This window comes from Apodemus sylvaticus, chromosome 7 (genome assembly GCF_947179515.1).
Source record: "Apodemus sylvaticus chromosome 7, mApoSyl1.1, whole genome shotgun sequence".
NCBI classification, from domain to species: Eukaryota; Metazoa; Chordata; class Mammalia; order Rodentia; family Muridae; genus Apodemus; species Apodemus sylvaticus.
In genome coordinates, this window is record NC_067478.1 from 37,426,611 (window position 1) to 37,447,483 (window position 20,873).

Consider the following 20,873-nt stretch of genomic DNA (forward strand, 5'->3'; position numbering starts at 1 on the left):
GAGGCAGAGGCAAGCAGATTTCTGAGTTCTAGGCCAGCCTGGTCTACAGAGTGAGTTCCAGGACAGCCAGGACTATACAGAGAAACCCTGTAAAAAAACAAACAAACAAACAATTTTTTTTTTCATGAAGTGGGGCTTCCCAGTCACAGCTGCCTATTATTGGGTTAGATGCACTGCAGACAACAAATTCCTTTATTTTTATTTTTTTTATTCGATATATTTTTTATTTACATTTCAAATGATTTCCCCTTTTCTTGCCCCCCACTCCCTGAAAGTCCCATGAGCCCCCTTTTCTCCCCCTGTCCTCCCACCCACCCCTTCCCACTTCCCCGTTCTGGTTTTACCCTATACTTCTTCACTGAGTCTTTCTAGAACAAGGGGCCACTCCTCCTTTCTTCTTGTACCTCATTTGATGTGTGGATTATGTTTGGGGTATTCCAGTTTTCTAGGTTAATATCCACTTATTAGTGAGTACATACCATGAGTCACCTTTTGAGTCTGGGTTACCTCATTTAGTATGATGTTTTCTAGCTCCATCCATTTGCCTAAGAATTTCATGAATTCATTGTTTCTAATGGCTGAATAGTACTCCATTGTGTAGATATACCACATTTTTTGCATCCACTCTTCTGTTGAGGGATACCTGGGTTCTTTCCAGCATCTGGCAATTATAAATATGGCTGTTATGAACATAGTAGAGCATGTATCCTTATTACATGGTGGGGAATCCTCTGTGTATATGGCCAGGAGTGGTATAGCAGGATCTTCTGGAAGTGAGGTGCCCAGTTTTCGGAGGAACCGCCAGACTGATTTCCAGAGTGGTTGTACCAATTTGCAACCCCACCAGCAGTGGAGGAGTGTTCCTCTTTCTCCACACCCTCGCCAACACCTGCTGTCTCCTGAATTTTTAATCTTAGCCATTCTGACTGGTGTAAGGTGAAATCTCAGGGTTGTTTTGATTTGCATTTCCCTAATGGCTAATGAAGTTGAGCATTTTTTAAGATGCTTCTCCGCCATCCGAAGTTCTTCAGGTGAGAATTCCCTGTTTAACTCTGTACTCCATTTTTTTAATAGGGTTGTTTGGTTTTCTGGAGTCTAACTTCTTAAGTTCTTTATATATATTGGATATTAGCCCTCTATCTGATGTAGGATTGGTGAAGATCTTTTCCCAATTTGTTGGTTGCCGATTTGTCCTTTTGATGGTGTCCTTTGCCGTACAGAAACTTTGTAATTTTATGAGGTCCCATTTGTCAATTCTTGCTCTTAGAGCATACGCTATTGGTGTTCTGTTCAGAAATTTTCTCCCTGTCCCGATGTCCTCAAGGGTCTTCCCCAGTTTCTTTTCTATTAGCTTCAGAGTGCCTGGCTTTATGTGGAGGTCCTTGATCCATTTGGATTTGAGCTTAGTACAAGGCGATAAAGATGGATCAATTCCCATTCTTCTGCATGCTGACCTCCAGTTGAACCAGCACCATTTGTTGAAAAGGCTATCTTTTTTCCATTGGATGTTTTCAGCCCCTTTGTCGAGGATCAAGTGGCCATAGGTGTGTGGGTTCATTTCTGGATCTTCAATCCTGTTCCATTTAATATATAGAGACATTCCATAATTTCTCTAACTCTCGAGAATCCTGACTGATACAGAAGTTGGTACTGGGGACTAGGGTATTACTGTGATAGGCTTTTTCATGTTTTTGGAGGAACAATCATTTGGTGACTTTGGATGTGGAAAACAGTGAAGTGCTTTAAGTTCGGTTTAGTGAAACATTCTAGTAGGAATATGAAGACATTGGTGCTGAGGGTGATTTGAACTGTGGGAGAAAGATCTCAGTATGAATGGTAGAGGCTACTCATGTGATGTTTAGTGAAAAAAAATGTGCCTACCTTTTGCCCTAGGGCTTTTCTGTTGCTTTGTTTTGCTTTTGTTTTGTTTTTTTTTTTTTGTTTTTTTTTTTTTTTTTTGTTTTTTTTTTGCCCTAGTTTTAAGAGTTTGCCTGAGGGTAGGTTGAAGAGACTCAGATTAATTGCATTGACAAAGGAATGCTCACAGGGCAGTGGTGCCACAGGCCTTTAATCCCAGCACTTGGGAGGGCGAGGCAGGAGGATTTGTGTGTTCTCAGCCAGCCTGGTCTATAGAGTAAGTACCAAGTACAGCCAGGACTATACAGAGAAATCCTGTATAAACAAACAATCCCCCCAGGGGCATCTGGGTTCTTTCCAGCTTCTGGCTATTATAAATAAGGCTGCTATGAAAATAATGGAGCATGTGTCTTTATTGCATGCCAGGGAATCCTTTCGGTAAATGCCCTGGAGAGGTATAGCAGGGTCCTCCAGAAGTGTCATGTCCAGTTTTCTGAGGAACCGCCAGACTGATTTCCAAAGTGGTTGTAACATCTTACAGCCCCACCAGCAGTGGAGGAGTGTTCCTCTTTCTCCACATCCTCGCCAACACCTGCTGTCTCCTGAGTTTTTGACCTTAGCCATTCTGACTGGTGTAAGGTGAAATCTCAGGGTTGTTTTTATTTGCATTTCCCTAATGACTAATGATGTTGAGCACTTCTTAAGGTGCCTCTCAGCCATCCGAATTTCTTCAGGTGAAAATTCTTTGTTTAGATCTGTACCCCATTTTTTAATAGGGTTATTTGGTCCCTGGGGTCTAACTTCTTGAGTTCTTTGTATATATTGGATTTTAGCCCTCTGTCAGATGTAGGGTTGGTGAATATCCTTTCCCAATTTGATGGTTGCCATTTTGTCCTTTTAACAGTGTCCTTTGCCTTACAGAAACTTTGTAATTTTATGAGGTCCTATTTGTCAATTCTTGATGTTAGAGCATAAGTTATTGGTGATCTGTTCAGGAACTTTTCCCCTGTGCCCATGTCCTCAAGGGTCTTCCCCAGTTTCATTTCTATTAGTTTCAGTGTCTTTGGGTTTACGTGGAGGTCCTTGATCCACTTGGAGTGAAGTTTAGTACATGGAGATAAGAATGGATCAATTCGCATTCTTCTGCATGCCGACCTCCAATTGAACCCCCACCATTTGTTGAAAAGGCTATTTTTTTCCAGTGGATGTTTTTGGCTCCTTTGTTGAAGATCAAGTGACCATAGGTGTGTGGATTCATTTTTGGATCTTCAATTCTATTCCATTGGTCCACTTGTCTGTCACTGTGCCAATACCATGCAGTTTTTTACACTATTGCTCTGCAGTATTGCTTGAAGTCAGGGATACTGATTCCCCCAGAATTTCTTTTGTTGGTGAGAATAGTTTTAGCTATCCTGGGTTTTTTGTTATTCCAGATGAATTTGAGAATTGCTTTGTCTAACTCTGTGAAGAACTGAGTTGGGATTTTGATGGGGATTGCATTGAATCTGTAGATCGTTTTTGGCAAGATGGCCATTTTAACTATATTAATTCTGCTGATCCATGAGCATGGAAGATTTTTCAATTTTCTGAGGTCTTCTTCGATTTCCTTCTTTAGAGACCTGAAGTTATTGTCATATAGACCTTTCACTTGTTTGGTTAGAGTCATACCATGATACTTGACTATATCTGGAATGAAATACAGTCTAGAATTGGAAGGCTCACCTATGATCCTAATTTGGAGGCTCAGAGATATAAGTTTCTCACCTGGACCTCGGTATGGAGATCTTGAAGCATAGTTGCTAAAACAAGGAGATCTCTGAGTTCGAGGTCATTTGGGATTAAAGGCATGGAGTACACACCTTTAATCTGGGCCACACCCTCTGATGGAGAACTACAGCCTTTAATCTGGGCCACACCCACCGGACTATACACTGCCTGGAGATATATAAGGACTTTGGAAGAAGGAAGATTTACTCACTCTTCCTTGCCTGCTTGTCTCGTGGGACTGAGAAACTGCTAGATCCTTGAAATTCATCCACAGTTGCTGCTGACAATTGTGGGGGAGTTGGACTATAGACTGTAAGTCATTGACAAATTCCCTAACTATATAAAGACTATCCATATGTTCTGTGACTCTAGAGAACCCAAACTAATACAGATACCAAACAAAAGTATTTAGTAGAGAAGGCATGAAGTAGTGTGTATTTTATTGAATAGACAACAAATGAAGGAGCTGTTTACTCACATGCCTGCAGTGAAAGGCTGGCCTATGGAGCAGAAGGACTTGGATCACTCCTCAGTATGGTATTTCTTTCTCTATAACAATGAAGAGGAATGTCTCTTTCCTTTAAAAATATACCAATTTGGCTGAAGTCTTCAGTAGGAATGTAGATGGTAGATCGAGAATGGTGTCAGGCAATATGTAGGGAAAAGTTCTTGGGCAAAGATAAAAAATAAAAAGGTTTTTATTGCCATAATAAGAATTTAATCACAAGTTGAATCAAATATTGTCTAGTCTCTTACTCCTCTCTGGTCCAATAATAATAATTCTACTTTTTTCCCCTCAGAAAAATGGAGTCAGACATTTTGCAAACCTCCCAGGAAGCACTCACCTGCTTGATTTGCCGAGGCATCTTTATGGATCCAGTCTTGTTAAGGTGTGACCATAATTTCTGCAAGGCCTGTCTCATCCTTTCTTCAGAAGATATCAGAATCCCAGACCTCTGCCCTGAATGTAGGGAACCATCCCCGCAGATGTTCATAAATTATATCACTATGAAGACTCTGGAATCTACTGCGAGAGAACACAGGATCATGAAGTATTTGAGTTCTGAGGATCACAAGTGTGTGATCCACAAGGAGAGAAAGACAAAATTCTGTGGTGAGAGCAGTGCCCTCCTCTGTCAATTGTGTTCTGACTCCCAGGATCACAGAGGTCACAGACACTGCACCATTGAACTGCGTGTTACAAAGCAAATGGTAAGCGATGCTTCTAGGAAAAAAAAAAAAGATGAGAGCTTGAGAGAGGGAGGCTTAACACACCACAGGGAGAGGCTTGTCCTGGTTCTTAGGAATCCATTGTACTCCAAATCTTGGCACTTTTTAAAGAGGGAATGAGGGATGACTATAAAATGTAAACATTCCTTGAGAGGTGCATAAGTATAAATTTCATTTTTAGTTTCATGATTAATTATATTCATGTCACTGAAAAGTATAATCGTTATAAATTTACATCTTTAAAAAGTCCTTGTGACATGAGACTAAAATCCCAAAAGTACATTAGAATGAGCTTGTTAGAAGGATGTGGGGATCCCAATCAAATGCTAATTATCCAGACAGTCCATGACTTTACTTGAGCCCAGGGTGGTTGTGTTTTGTTATTTTATGTTCTGAAAACTAAAGTCCAATATTTACTAAAAATAAAAAGAAACAGCACTGTGATCCTTCTTCTACCATCTCTATAGTAATTGTGTTCAGTGCTAGAGTTTCTCTGTCAGATAACTCATTATTTATCTATGGATGATATTTATTTACTAATTAATGAATTAATTTATATATTACAGCTGAAACTTGAAAAGCAAATGGCATCTTTATTGCAGAAGATCCAAGCTCAGCAGAAGAATGTAAATGCAGAGAGGAGAACAATTCGTGGATGGTTGGTAGGTATGAGCCTGATGTGTAAAGTCAACCAGACGCAGATAGCTTGCAAACTTGGTCATTCAAAATTGGAGGATCAGACATGGGAGATGACGCTAGGAAATCTTTTTTTGTTAACCCTACATTCTTAAAGGCAAAATCCAATTTTGAACACACAGAGAAAGGCTTGGCCAAGTGGCAGAAAAGTTTGATATTAATGGGTGATTTTCTGAGTGTTTAGCAGAGTACATCAGACTCAATGACTCCACTTAGAATTCCAGTTACTATGTATGTGCAAAGGTGCATTTTTTCCTTTCTTTTTTTTTTCTTTTTTGTTTTTTTGAGACAGGGTTTCTCTGTGTATCCTTGGCAGTCCTGAAATTTAGCCTGTAGTCCAGGCTGGCCTCAAAGTCAGAAATCTACCTGCTGGGATTGAAGATGTGTACTACCCCTGCCCGGCCCAAAGTTGCGTTTTTGACTGAACATATTATGAATCAAAACCTTTTTTCCTAGATATCTCAGAAACTCATTTAATAGAAGAAAATGGTAAGGTTAAAGGATGGATTGTTTGCTCCTGCTATTAATAACAAATGTATAATATCATATAATTGACATTTTCTGAAAAGTGGGGACAGTAAATCAGTGTGTGCAGCACCCTGACAGGATCCTGTAGGTGAATTTAAACATAGAAGAACTCAGTGGAGAGGACCAAATACTCTCCAGATGTGATCTAGGATGTTCTTTTTCCTTCAGGACTTTTTGACCCTACGGGAGGAAATGATCAGGTCAGAGTATAGCAAACTATATCCACCCAACGATGAAGAAGAGAATCAACAAATGGAGTTTATGAAAAATCAAAGCAATACTATTTTAGATGAGCTCAAGAAAAGTGAAGCCATGATGGTCCACAAGAGGAGTCAACTAATAGAATTGTATCAGGAGCTGAAGGCGATGTCCCAGAAGCCATATGAGGTGTTGCTGCTGCAGGTAAGCATGGAAGAATGCTTGAAACAGATTGATTATTTGAGGCCCACACCTATGACTTTTACATTTGAGATCCCTTTCTATATCCCCTGTACTTATTATCAGGTTATAAGAAAAATCTGGAGAGATAATATCTGTAATAACCTAAAAGAGCAAGTTTGTTGACATTGTGTCAGCAGATTCCATATGGAATATCTCATTTATTTATGTTTGTAGCTTGTGTCTTTGAAACACCAAATTAAGTGATTCTTGGTACCAAACACTCCATTTTACCTCTACTTGGATGTTAGTGCAGTTTTAAGGTAGTCTACCATAAGTTTGTTCTGTTTGAAAGCTGTGTTTTTGAGCTTTCTTTGGGAGGTGGGGATTTGATATATGTTCTTCTTTTGTGGTGCACAATGGCCTGGGATTCACAGGATTCCTGAGACCTAAACCCAAAATTCTAAAATTACAGAAATGAGGCCCCATGTAGGGGTTAGGCCTCAGTTTTGTAGTACCCTTAATGAAAGTTTCCTATGCTCTGTGTACCAGATCAACGAAAGTCCTATTTGCAGAGAGCTGCTTGTTACAAAGCAGTGTATAACTCCTACCCATATGCTTCTCAAATATTCTCACAGCCTGATTTCATTAAAAATTCATCCCAGTGTGCTAATCCACTTCATTGGCATTATCCTGGGACTTGAAAATACATTTGCAGGGTGAATCAGTGTAGTGATGACTGAATTTTCTTTATATATGGTTCTTCTTGTTAAGCATCAATTTCCCTGTGTGCAAAATGTAGAAGACAATGATTCAGAATTGCCAGTTAAATTAACTTCAGTAAATATTACTTACTGGATAAGTAATTAAGAAAGGGTGAACAAGGCCAGTGGTTAACTTTAAAGGACTATGGTTAAATGGTGAAGACAACACACAATGAATTAAAATTACTATGGTCCAAATAATATGAAGGTCATATATATATATATATATATATATATATATATATATATATATATATATATATATATATATGATTAGACATGAATGGGGACTTTCCAGCTCTAAAATTATGACAATAACAGTACCTGAGGAATTCTAAACTCTAAGTAAACAACCTGCATTTCATTAAGATATTTAAAACAATGTACACAGAATACCATTAAGCCCCTGAATTAAATTCCATTTTCTTTATTTCCAAAGCCTATATTATTATGTCTTCATTTTTTTTACAATAAAAAATGGTATTGCTTGTTGACAATAAGTCAGTTATTGTTGATGTCAAGAGGGGTGTGTAAGACTCCAGAATAAAACCCTCAAGACCTCATTTCATGCTTTAAGCATTGTGTTATCTGTATCGTACTAATAAGCTTGGTCCTGAGATTGTCCAGTTCTTGCCAAATAAGGAAGTGGGACGTTTTCTAAAGACAAAATAAACTCTTATATTGTTCTTATTCTGTCTCCATTGCTCCACTGCTGACTGCAGTAACTAACAATATAAACCAGTAGGTGTTTGTTGAATTTATTTTAATTTTTATGTGGAATGTTGAAGGGAACAAATAAATTTATAAACAGAGAAAGAAAAGAAAGAAAAAAAAAACTTTATGGGCTGGGGAGATGACTCAGCAGTTAAGAGCACTGACTGCTCTTCCAGCAGTCCTGAGTTCAATTCCCAGCAACCACATGGTAGCTCACAACTGTCTGTAATGGGATCTAATGCCCTCTTCTGGTGGGTCTGAAGGGAGCAAGCTTAAACTCGTACATAAAATGAATAAATAAGTCTCTAAAATAAATCTTTATGTATATATAGAAATACATTGTAGGCTGTTTCTTCAGATATCTTCCCTTGTTTTGTTTGCAGGATTTGGACGACTTGTTCAGAAGGTGAGTTTAATCCTTAGTGTAAACCAGGATACTTTGAGCTATCATTCAAAGCTGGACAAGCCTTCTTAGCAATTTACAGATATTTCTTACATAGAAAATATATAATTATTTATGGATGATGACTTTGGGATTGTTTTCATGGATATGAAGCCTGTTTGCCTTCACCAGACAGTGTCTTTTCTTTTTCCCTAAGAATGAAGGAGTGTATGTAATAGGCTTGAGCTAAAATTTGTTGTTTTCAAATCCTAATCATTGAGGCCCATGGGCTGTACTTTCCTGGTAGTAGAAGAAAGGGAAAGAGCATCTAAGAGGAAGCCACCCTGTCTCCTGACCATGGGGTTTCTTTAATATCAGAAAACGTTCTGTGTGAAAAAATGTTCAGGCAAGTGTTTCCTTTTATCAATTTGGTTTGTTAGGAATCCCTAAGTGAGTGCACATGTGTGCGGGACACAGGAGCACTCTCAGGAGCCTGTCCTCTCCCTTCAACATTGGTTCTTGAGATTGAACTTCACTTGTCAGGTTGTATGACAAGGGTTTAATACTTGGCTCCTAGTGAAGATTTCTCCTCATCACTGGGGTGATATCTGTAGTACATGCCGATCAAAGTCTTCTCCTTGCAGGAGTGAGTTAGTGCAGCTGACACAGTGTATGAAACCAAAACTCAGTGTCCTTCCCAATACTGGGCTGGCTGCAAGGTTCAACCACTTCCAAGGTGAGTGTCAGCACTGATATAGTGTCCAGAGGTGCCCTTGAACTGTGAGATAACATTTGTACAATGAATATTTTAATTCCCTAAAAAGATTGGTCTAGTTAAGCCACATTGTAATCATATGTAGGCAGAAGGTCATTTTACAAGCAAAGATTAATGAATACCAATTTAATGATGTACATGATTCAGGCTGAAAAATATAGTTTCATTTGTTCTTTGAGATACACAGAATGATTAATTCCGGACAGTTTAATATGTATTAAATTGATTTTTTTTTTATTTTTGAGACATTATTTCTCTTTGTATCCCTGGCTATCATGGGACCAGTTCTATAAACCAGACTGGGCTTGGACTCATAGAGATCCACCTGCATCTGGCTCTGGAATGCTTCAATTAATGACATGTGAAACCATGCTCAGCTATCAGTTGAATTTTTAAAGTTTATTATACTCCATAGATTAAAAATTCACAAGATATCGTGGCACCCACTTGTAACCCCAATATTAAAAACATGGCATCAGGAGGATTGCCCAAGAGTTTGAGGCCAGATAGATTGACATAGTGAGTTCCAGGCTAGTCAAGAGTATATAGCAAGAAATCCTATCTCAAAGAAACTACAGAAATGATCACAAAAAAAGTCATCTATCATATGCAATAAAAAATAGAACGAAGCCTGGGGGTAGTGGCACACACCTACAATCCCAGCACTCTGGGAGGCAGAGGCAGGCAGATTTCTGAGTTCAAGGCCAGCCTGGTCTATAAAGTGAGTTCCAGGACTGCCAGGGCTATACAGAGAAACCCTGTTTCGAAAAATCCAAAATCCAAAATACCAATAATAATAATAATAATAAGAATAATAATAATAGTAATAATAATAGTCATTGATGGTGATGATGATGATGATGATAAAAAACCAAGTTGAAAAGACATGGGGCAGTCTGAATCACACTGGGAGACCAAAATATGGATTGTAACATCACAGGGAAAGAATATCAGAGCAACCAGGATTTAGTTAAATGCGGACAATTGCTACTAGAGAGCAACTTCTAAGGCATGCTTAGATTTATCGTACAAATCTGCATAGTGGGATGAAAATCAAAACTATAAGATGAAAGCAATCATGACCTAGGACTTAGGAATAACTTTTCATGGAGACTCAGGGGTACAGCCTTCAGGGGTCGTAACTAAAGCCCCTGACAGAACTGTGCTGTTCTGTGCTGTGGCATCCACCTCTGCAGCTTCTCCAGATTTTCAAAAAAGTTTTCATTGTGTGCTCATTCTGTTTCTTTGGGAAACCTCTTGACTTTGATTTACCTGGGCTATACCCACCCTTCCAGTCTTAGGCTTTCTATTTTTAAAACCCAGAAAATGTCTAGGGACCCCTCTCTCTGTCAACTGACAAATGTAAATATTTGTTTTAACAAAAATGTTGTCTCTTCCCACAGTGAAAATTTTCTTTCAAAATTTAGTCCTGTTCAAGTGCCAGCCAAGACGATTTTTTAATTTCAGAAGACTCAGCTTTAGACCCCGCAATGACATTCCATTTCTGGATGTACCTGGATCTTATCGTACTTCCTGGGGAGCAGAGAGCTTTACCACTGGAAAATATTACTGGGAGCTGGATTTGAAGGACCATGAGCAATGGGCTGTAGGGGTCTGTTACAATTTCTGGTTGAGAAACTTTGATATTGGATCTGAAGGTGCATTTCTTCTTGTGTGTTTGAAGGACGGTGATGTTTACAGTCTTCTCACCACCTGCCCATCATTGCACCACTATATAGAGAAGCCAGCTGGCCGGGTTGGCGTGTTCCTTGATTGTGAGGGTGGATATGTGAGTTTCCTGGATGTAGCCAAGAGTTCCCTCATATACAGCTACTGCCCTGGAACTTTCTATTACACTGTCAGGCCTTACTACTGTACTGTCTGCACATGATCATAGGAAGCCGTATCTAGCATGCTAGTGCCTTCCTATGGTAATGGGTCCTCTCTTTATTGTGATTAAATGTTGTGATGGTTTTTATATGCTTGGCCCAGGGAGTGTCACTATTAGAAGGTGTGACCATGTTGGAGTATGAGTGTCACTGAGTGTGTGGGCTTTAAGACCATCATCCTAGCTTTATGGAAGCCAGTCTTCTACTAGCAGCCTTCAGATGAAGATGCAGAATCCTCATCTCTGTCTGTATCATGACTGCCTAGATGTTTCCATGCTCCCATTTTGATGATTATGGATTGAAGCTCTGAACCTGTAAGCCAGCCCCAATTAAATATTGTCCTTTTTAAGACTTGCCTTGGCCATGGGGTGTGTTGACAGCAGTCAAAACCTAACTAAAACAAATATCACATTGATCTTAAATGTGAAAGATGGGTGACTGCTTTCTTCTTCTCTGTGGTCCACATGTTCCTCCCAGAATACTTAATTTCACAGTGGGTACTGCTTTCCTTTGTTTTTACATATTGTAAGAATTATTAATTAGAATCTAAGGTCTACTGTAGAATTAGAAATTTATGTGTGTTCAGGATACAAAGGAGGATTCCAGGACTATTAATATATTATGTATCTGTGTGACTCTAACTTAATGGTGTCAAACAGAGAAACAGAATTATACTGTAGGCAGTTTTGTTGATCAATAAAAGCTTGAATCACTATTTGATCTAAACAAATATAATTATGTGCCATCTGTGATTGATAAAGCCATGCTTTCATCCTTCAGAGAGAAGGGATTTTTTTTCTAGAAAAAAAAAAAAACAAGTTTCCCTCTCTTCTTTCACTTTCATTATTTTACAGCTGTTTTATTTTGGGGACACCTTGAAAAATGTTAATTAATGGTCCCCAACATAAAACAGCTTTAAATATCAAATATTCTTCCAGTGTCTGAGAGCACACAAATCTTTTCTGACATTCAAAAGCTGGAATCCTCTTCTAGAAACCTCTCATTGGTGTTTGCTAGAGTGTCCTGTGCACCTGAGAACACTAAGAGAAGCCGATTGTAATGTCCTTCCAAGGCTACTTTCTTTCATCATCCTAGACTTTCAGAAATGAATTCTCAAATTTTTACCTTCCATTTGATTAGCCAGTATGGTTCCCTCTGTCTTTCTCATGTTGTTTCTAAAGGCTGAATCTAAGTTACACTTCTTAATTCCCAACATCTGGATAATTTACTGCATTGACCATTTCTTTGTTCACATATCGTTTGACTTATGTGATGACAATGCTCTGACCAGAATATTACACCAAGGACTATACAGAGACCTGAAAAATTAGGGTGTCCCTTTAGGAATCTTATTGCAAATATTATTTTAGAAAAGACTAGACTAATTAATAACACAGTAGACATAACAAATGCCACGTGTTGACTACTTGGCCAGCACCAGGTATTTGAGAAGAATAATCAACAATAGTGCAGTTCAATAAGATCTCAAAATATAGAGACATTAAGCTCAAAGAGGATGAGTTGTTTCCTGTGGAATTTTTCTGGAGGGAGGTTTACGAGACAGGGTTTCTCTGTATAGCCCTGGCCCTGGAACTTACTCTGTAGATCAGTCTGGCCTGGAACTCAAAGAACCACGTGCCTCTGCCTCCAGAGCGCTGGGATTAAAGGCCAGTGACACCACTGCCTGGCTGTGTTTTGTGTTTCTAATATGCTCATTTCTATTAGAAAAAGCAGAAGCAAATGTTAGTGTTGCATTTATATAATGTACAGAATTCTGGAGAATCTCTAAATTCCCAAATTTCCTGAAAGTTTTTTCCAGTCATAAAGCATCACTTTTGATATATCAACTATGCATCATCTCCATATCTAGCACTCTTCTAACACTCAGGAAATTTTGCAGAAGAGGCAGATACATCATAACAGCCAAATTACCAGAACATCTCAAAATATTCACACAAATGAAGAGGGAGTAGAAGGAGAGTTCATGGGTGAATAATCAATATATGAAGTTGCCTTAAATTAATAAAAGAGAGGGAAAATAAAAATCACAATAGAACAGTCACAGCTACTCAGTGACTTATCCCCTGTTCCAAGCTCCATAAATGTAATTTTGGTGCAGGCAAAAGGCATTCATTTTGGCCACATTTAGAGCATTATAGAGTATAGATCTTTTCTTATTTAATTATTGTGGTCTTTTGAATTTATATGTAATAAGGTAAAACACAAAACATATATATATATATACACACATATATACACACACACACACACACACACACACACACACACACATATATATATATATATATATATATATATATATGCATTTTAAAATTTATTCTTAAATCAATTCAGCCATATCATATTCTTTCCTTCCATTTTTCCCACACCAAGGCTGGGCAAGGGCGACCTGTAGGAGGAAATGGATCTTAAGAGCAGACAAAAAAGTCAGACCTCTATCCATTGTTAGGAGTCCTACAAAGCCACAAGCTAAAAGCCATAACATGCAGAGGACCTAAGCACAGACCAATGCTCCAGGATTGCTGCTTCTGTCTCTGTGAACCCCCAGAATCTTTACTTGGTTGATTCTGTGGGCTGTATTATCCTAACGTCCTTGACTCCTCTGGCTCTTATAATTCTTCCTCCCCAACTTGCATGGGATTCCTTGAGCTCCAACTTGAAAGACCTCATAGAGTACTTCAATTTGGGCTCTCTCTCTACCTACTGTATGGCTGTGAGTCTTTACCTTGACTCTCATCAGCTTCTGGGGAATGTGTCTCTGATGATTATTGAACTAGGCCCCAATCTATGAATATAGCAGAATACCACTAGGAATCATTTCATTGACTTATTTTTCCTACCCTAGGTCCTTGGCTATCCAGACCCCAGTTCTTGATTTTCCACATAGTGTCAGGCATGGCTCCCACTCTTGTTGTGGGCTTAGAGTTAGACCAGTTACTATTTGGCCACTCCCAAAAGTTCTTCTCCATTGCCCCAAAACATCTTTCTGGCCAGATACATTATAGGTATAAGGACTGTATCTGGGTTCATGTTGCAGTCCCACCACTGTATGGTTATGGAATATGCCTGGTCCAGGCTCTATATCCTCCATTGATGAAAATGGTCTTTAGGGTCAGCTATGTAGATTCCAGTGAATTTCAATTTCACTAGATGTCTACATCAGCTCCAAATGTCATCCATTTCCAGTTGTCTCTCCCATAATCTCCCTTCAGTCCTCCTTGAGAACTTGATCACTCCTGTTCCCATCCTTACCTGCCCTATTCTCCCCTCAAATGTATCATAATTCCCCCTTGTAAGTGACATACATTTGTCCCTGGTAGAGCCCTCTTTGTTAATTGGCCTCTCTGGGTTGGTGGGCTTCAGCACGATCAGCATGATTATCAATTACTTAAGAGCTAATATTCATTTATAATTGAGTGTATACCATGCTAGTTTTTCTGGATCTGTGTTACCTCATTCAGGGTGTTTTTCTCTAATTCCATCTATTTTCCTGCAAATTTCCTGATATTTTTAAAAATAGGTGTGTAATATTCCATATTATTAAAGTACCACATTTATGGAGGGAAGTGTCCGTGCTTCTTGTTTGTGTGTTACTCATGGTGAGCAGTGGTGTTTCTCAAGTAAAGCATGGGTAAAGGTGTCAGAGTAAGTGGAAATGAAGATGCTTGCTGAGAAGAGAAAGAAAAATGTGCCAAGAGTGCTCAACAGATTTAAAAGTATTCTCAGAGTTGATAGTGATGCTTTAATGAAAGTCGTTGAAGAAATTTAAACTGTGGTGGTACCCAAATATTGCCAGGAGAAAGTGCAGTGTGACATGGATGATGGAAAGGATGATATGAAAATGGAAACTGAAATTAAGAGGAACAGAAAGACTCTGGACCTGCATGGAGAGTACCCAGTGTGAATGAACCAGAGACAAACAAAAAGACTGAAGGCCAAGAGAGCATAGAAACAGGGGAAATGCAGACCCTTAAAGACTGGAAAAGTTGCCAGGCATGGTGGTGCACCCCTTTAATCCCAGAACTTGAGGCAGAGGCAGGTGGATCTCTGAGTTCAAGGACAACCTGGTCTATAGAGCAATTTCAAGACACCAATGACTCTTTTATACAGAGAAACCCTGTCTCCAAAAAAAAAAAAACAAAAACAAAAAACAACAACAACAACAACAACAAAAACAAAAAAAACCAACCAAACAAAAAAAAAAACTACAAGCAAACAAAGAAACAAACAAAAAGAAGCTATTTGTTTTCAGTTTGGATTTAGTTATGTAAGTCACAACCAAAATAACTCATTTGTGTTAGAAATGTGAATAAAATATCTTTGGTGAGAAAAGAATATTTTGCTGAGCTTGTGATTGGATACAGCCAAGATACTGAGTATCTTGAGTATTAGTGTGGTTATACTTATTTGATCTTACAAAATGGCCATTATACTCAGTGCCCAAACATGCTCATGTCAACAATGTTTGGGCAGAAAGCTATTATGCTGTCACATTCAAAAACAGGGTATCAAGGGCCTGAGGAAGACTCAACTTCTGTTTCTTGTTGGATGGCTCAAAACCAGCTCCCTCCCAAGAGGGGATACGCCCACTTGTGTCCTTCACTGGCATCTACATTAATATATACAAGCTTCCACTAATAACTGAATAACTAAGAAATAACTAATACCTAAAATATTCTTTAAAAGGACATCAGTAATTGTACAAGTAGTACTTATTTGAAGTGTTTATTTTTCAGTAATTCATGATAAATGATATTTTGCATGGGAATAAAAGTACCACATTTAATTTATCCATTCTTCATTTGAGGGAAATTTAATGTTGCTTCCAGTTTTGGGCTATTATGAATAAAGCCATTTTGAACATACGTGAGCAAATGTTTTTGTGATAGTATATTGTACCCTTTGGGTAAATGCCCATTAGTGGTATAGCTGGGTCTTGAGAGATCAGTTTCCAATTTTCTGAGGAACTATATTGATTTCCATAATGCTTGTACGAGTTATTACAGCTGCCAGAGATTGTTGTCTCGACCAGCAGGACAGTCAGCAGGGTCCTGGAACCACCTAGGGAAAGGCGAGAGACAAGACAGACACAAAAAAACCGGACAGCAAGTCTGAATCCCAATCAAGCTGTCAATCTTGAGTTTTCACACAAGGCCTTATAAAGGCAAGCAAGCACATTTAAGGAGGGATGAAGGGGGAAAATCATTGTATTCGGGGAACAATCTCAGGGGGTTAGCATCATATCTCAGGAACAGTTTCTCATAATTGTCTCTCAGGGTCTCAGCTAAGGTTTGGCAGGTGCAGTAGGAATTTGGCATCATATTTCAATCATGAGGAGGTGAAACGGAAAGGAGTTGCTATGGTAAGCTAACCACAGGTGAGCTTCCTTTGTTAAAGCCCACTCTGGTAAGCTCTGTACTTACTGACCATCTAGCTTACTTGGCTAACCTTTAAACTAGCACATTTCCTTCTAAAGGCAGCCTAGAGAAAGCAAACTGGAAATGGCTGAGAGGAGGGGGTTTTTGAGATCTCTGTGAGAATGGCTCCTGGCAGATAGTGGTTTGTTCCCCTAATCACTAGCATGAGCTGTCATTCATGTTATTGATCTCAACCACTGACAGGTATAGGATGGAACCTCAAAGGTGTTTTGATTTGTATTTCCCTAATAGATGAGGATGTTGAGCATTTAAGTGTTTCTCAGATATTTGTAATTCCTCCATTGAGAATTCTCTGGTTACACGTGTATTCCATTTTATAATTGGACTATGTAGTTTGTTGATGACTAGTTTCTTGAGTTTTTCATATATTTTAGATATTAGCCCTCTACTGAATGTTGAGTTGGTGAAAATCTTTTTCTATTCTAAAGGCTGCCATTTTATCCTATTGATGCTGTACTTTTTTATACATAAGCTTTTCAGTTTCATGAGGGGCCATTAGGTAATCATTGTTTGTAGTACCTGTTCTACTGGTTTTATGTTTAAGAAGTTGTTTTCTGTGCCAATGAGTTCAAGCCTTTCCCCCACTTTCTCTTCTATCAGGTACAGTGTATTTTGTTTTATATTGAGGTCTTCAATCCACTTGGTCTTGAGTTTTACATAGGGTCATGGATATGGATCAATTTGCATTCCTCTACAGCTTCAGATCCAAATAGATCAGCACTATTTGTTGAAGGTGTTTTCTTTTCACCATTATGAATTTCTGCCCTTTGTATCAATAATCAGGATTCAATGTGTGTATGGATTTCTTATTGTGTCTTTGATTTGATTCCACTGATCAATCTGTTTTTAATGTCAATACCATGAGTGTTTTTCCCATTCATTAATTAATTGATCAATTAACTTTGTGTCCCAACTGCATCTTCCCCTCCCTCTTATCCTCCCATTCTCTCCTTACTTCCCCTTCTACTATCCTTCATCCCCTTCTTCTCAGAAAAGAAGACTCCCATGGATATTAACCCTCATTGGCATATCACAATGAAGTAAGACTAGTCACATCTTCTTCTATTGAGGCTAGACAAGGCAGCCCAATTAGGAGGCAGGTAGCTTAGGACAGCAACAAAGTCACTAACATCCCATGCCCTGGCATGGTCCCTATGAACAACAAGCTGCATATCTGTTACATATATGCAGAGGGCCTAAGTTCCATTGATGTTCTCTGTTCAGTGGTTCTGGCCAGTGATTCTGTAGGTTTTTCTGCAGTGTCCTTGACTTGTTGGCTCCCTCAGTCTTTCCTCCCTGCCTTACAAAGAATTCCTCAAGGTCTACCTAATGTTTCACTGTGGGTCTCTGCATCTGTTTCCAGATGAGAGTTATGCTAGGCACTTATCTGCACGTATGGCCATATATGATTAATAGTGTCAGTGGGCTTTCCCTCATGTCATGAGTCTTTCTTCCTTTCCTTTCTTCCTTTCCTTTCTTCCTTCCTTTCTTCCTTCCTTTCTTTCTACCTTCCTTTCTTCCTTCCTTCCTTCCTTCCTTCCTTCCTTCCTTCCTTCCTTCCTTCCTTCCTGCCTGCCTTCCTTCCTTCCTTCCTCTCTTTCTTTGTTTTGGTTTTTTGGCTTTGGTTTTTTGAGACATGGTTTCTCTGTATAGCTCTGGCTGTCCTGGAACTCAATTTACAGATCAGGCTGGCCTCAAACTCAGAAATCCACCTGTCCCTGCCTCCCAGAGTGCTGGGATTACAGGTGTGTGCCACCACCACCCGTCAGGATGATCTTTTCTATATTCATTGATTTGTCTACATATTTAATGGTGTCATTGTTTTTAATATTTGAGTAATATTCCTTTATGATAAGGTACCACATTTTCTTTATCCATTTTTTGGTTTTTTTCAGTCTCTGCTTATTGTGAATAAAGCTATTAAGAACATATATGAGCATGTGTCCTTATGGTTTGATAGAGCATCTTTTTGTTTGTTTGTTGGTTTTTTGAGACAAGGTTTTTCTGTGTGGCCCTGGCTGTCCTGGAACTCACTCTGTAGACCAGGCTGGCCTCGAACTCAGAAATATGCCTGCCTCTGCCTCCCAAGTGCTGGGATTAAATGTTAGAGCATCTTATTTTTGTATATCCAGGAGTGGTATACCTGGGCCTTGAGATAGTTCTATTTCCACTTTTCTGAGAAACTACCAAATTGATTTTCAAATCATCTACACAAGTTTTCATTCCCACCAGCAATGGAGGGGTATTCTCTTTGCTCCACATCTTTTCCAGGATGAACTGCAACTTAACATTTTTTTCTCATCCATTTTGATGAATGTGAAGGTGAAATCTGAGTCCATTTGATTTATCCTTACCTGATAACTAAGGATGTTCATTTCTGTAAGTGCTTCTCAGACATTTAAGATTCATCTGTTGAGAATTCTGTTTGGGTCTGAACACCAATTTTTTGTAAATTTAATTTTATTTCTTTGATTATTCCCTTTACATCCCACTTACTACTACCCTCCTAGTGACCCCATCTCAAATCCTGCCTCCATCCCCTGTCACTTTTTCTCTGAGCAGGGGAGGGCGATCTCTAAAGGTATCCCTTTACACTGGCACAAGTCTGAGAGGCTAGGGGCTTCCTCTCCCACTGAGGTCTCTTTTCTATCCTTCCTTTCCTTTAAATCAACCTTCTATTTTCTCCAAAATATTTTTGTTTGGTGTGTCTATCGAGCTGTGCCATGTTACACACATCAAGGACAGTGACCAGGTTGGTTTCTCCCTTACAGGATGGTCCGTGGGGTGTCCAGTCAGGCTTGACAGCAAGGCCCTTTACCAGTTGATATTTCTTATTTTGGAATAAGTCAAGTTATCCAATTGGGGCTTCAGTTTGTTTTTAAGATTTTGTTTTTATGTATGTCTGAGCACCTGTACACTGTGTGAATGCAGGCACCACAGAAGTCAGAGGTGTAGGATTACCTTTTGAGGTGGAGTTACAGGTAGATGTGACCTGTCTGACTAAACAGGTGTTGAGATTTTAACTCAGGTCCTCAAGAAGAGTAATTCTCTCTCTAAATCAGAGTCATCTGTCCAGTCCCAGACCTTCAGTTTGTGATAAGCTTTTAAGAACACTTTTCCTGCTGTGTCCAATGCTAAGTAGCATCTTTTTTAGTTCAGATGAGTGGCTTCATGAAAGTCTTATACTTTAGTCTTTCATTCTTTTGGAGCTTCTATTACTCAACCTCAGAGCCAAGAATCTGCTTCCTCTAATGATACCAGAAAAAGCCCCCAAAAGTTTTTCTTTTTGTGTTTTTATATTTATTTGTGAGCACATGCTGATACCATGCTGGGAATATGGAGGTCTTGGCTTGGGGAAGCAGGTCCTCAGGTTTGGTGGTAAGTGTCCTTACCCGATGAGCTATCTTCCTAGACCAGGAATGTACAGCCCTGTTTTTTGTTTGTTTTGTTTTGTTTTTGTTTTTGTTTTTGTTTGTTGGTTTGTTGGGGTTTTTTTGTTTTTTGTTTTTGTTTTTTTTTGTTTTTTTGTTTTGTTTTGTTTTTTCAAGACATTGTTTCTGTGTATTGCCCTGGCTGTCCTGGAACTCACTCTGTAGACCAAGCTCATCTCAAGTTCAGAAATCCACCTGCCTCTGCCTCCCAAGTGGTGGGATTAAAGGGTGTGTACCAGCACTGCCCAATGTAATGCACAGTCTTAATGTTAAGATTTTAAAATAATTATTTTAAAAGCTCTTTCTCAAGGGGGTTATTTTTTTCCCTAAGGCTTCCCTTCTTAGTTAGGGTTTCCATCGCTGTAATAAATAGCAAGACCAAAAGTAACTTGGGGAGGAAAGGGTTTATTTCAGCTCACAGCACTCAGCTTACACTCCATCACACCAGAAAGTCAGGGAAGAACTCAAGGAAAGATCTGAAGCAGAAGCCATGGAGGAATGGCTCCATGGGGTAAAGGTGCCCACTAGCTTGCTCAGTTTTCTGTTTTCCTAAGAAAGTGTTTCTCTGGGCTTGCAGAAAACCGCCTGACACCAGCACACAGCACAGCTTGTTTCCTTATACTACTCAGGCATACCTCCACAGGAGTGATGCTAAGCAACCATTAATTAAGAACTCGCCCTAGACTTGCCCATAGGATAGGCCAATCCTATGCATGCATTTTCTCAATTGGGAATCTTTCTTCTAAGCTGGGTGTGGAGGCACTCACCTTCAACCCCAGCACTCTGGAGTCAGCGGCTGGGCAATCTGTGGTTCAAGGCCAGCCTGGCCTACAAACTTCAGCTCCGGGAAAGCCAGAGCTACATAGTGAGACCATGACTCATATAAAACAAAACAAACTAAACATATGTCTCAATCAGCATGTGTACCTGCCTGACAGAAGAGGCCATCAGATCACTTTACAGATGCTGGGAATTAAACTCATGACCTCTTGAAGAACAGCCT

General features: G+C 39.2%; 1 protein-coding gene across 1 annotated transcript; it reads left to right on the top strand.

The window, feature by feature from the left end:
• Positions 1-4,428: 4,428 nt before the first annotated feature.
• On the top strand, positions 4,429-10,982 carry LOC127689672 (tripartite motif-containing protein 43C-like). The gene is made up of 5 exons (XM_052189330.1): positions 4,429-4,836; positions 6,247-6,480; positions 8,318-8,340; positions 8,961-9,052; positions 10,495-10,982. Exons 1-5 carry the CDS (start codon positions 4,429-4,431, stop codon positions 10,980-10,982), a joined length of 1,245 nt encoding a protein of 414 aa, XP_052045290.1.
• Positions 10,983-20,873: the final 9,891 nt, after the last annotated feature.

Excerpts from the sequence above, each read along its gene's own strand:
- LOC127689672 (XM_052189330.1), top strand. The coding sequence starts at position 4,429 with ATGGAGTCAGACATTTTGCAAACCTCCCAGGAAGCACTCACCTGCTTG. Across the intron at positions 6,481-8,317 it reads ATGAGGTGTTGCTGCTGCAG|GATTTGGACGACTTGTTCAG; the intron begins GTAAGCATGGAA and ends TTTTGTTTGCAG. Across the intron at positions 8,341-8,960 it reads TTGGACGACTTGTTCAGAAG|GAGTGAGTTAGTGCAGCTGA; the intron begins GTGAGTTTAATC and ends TTCTCCTTGCAG.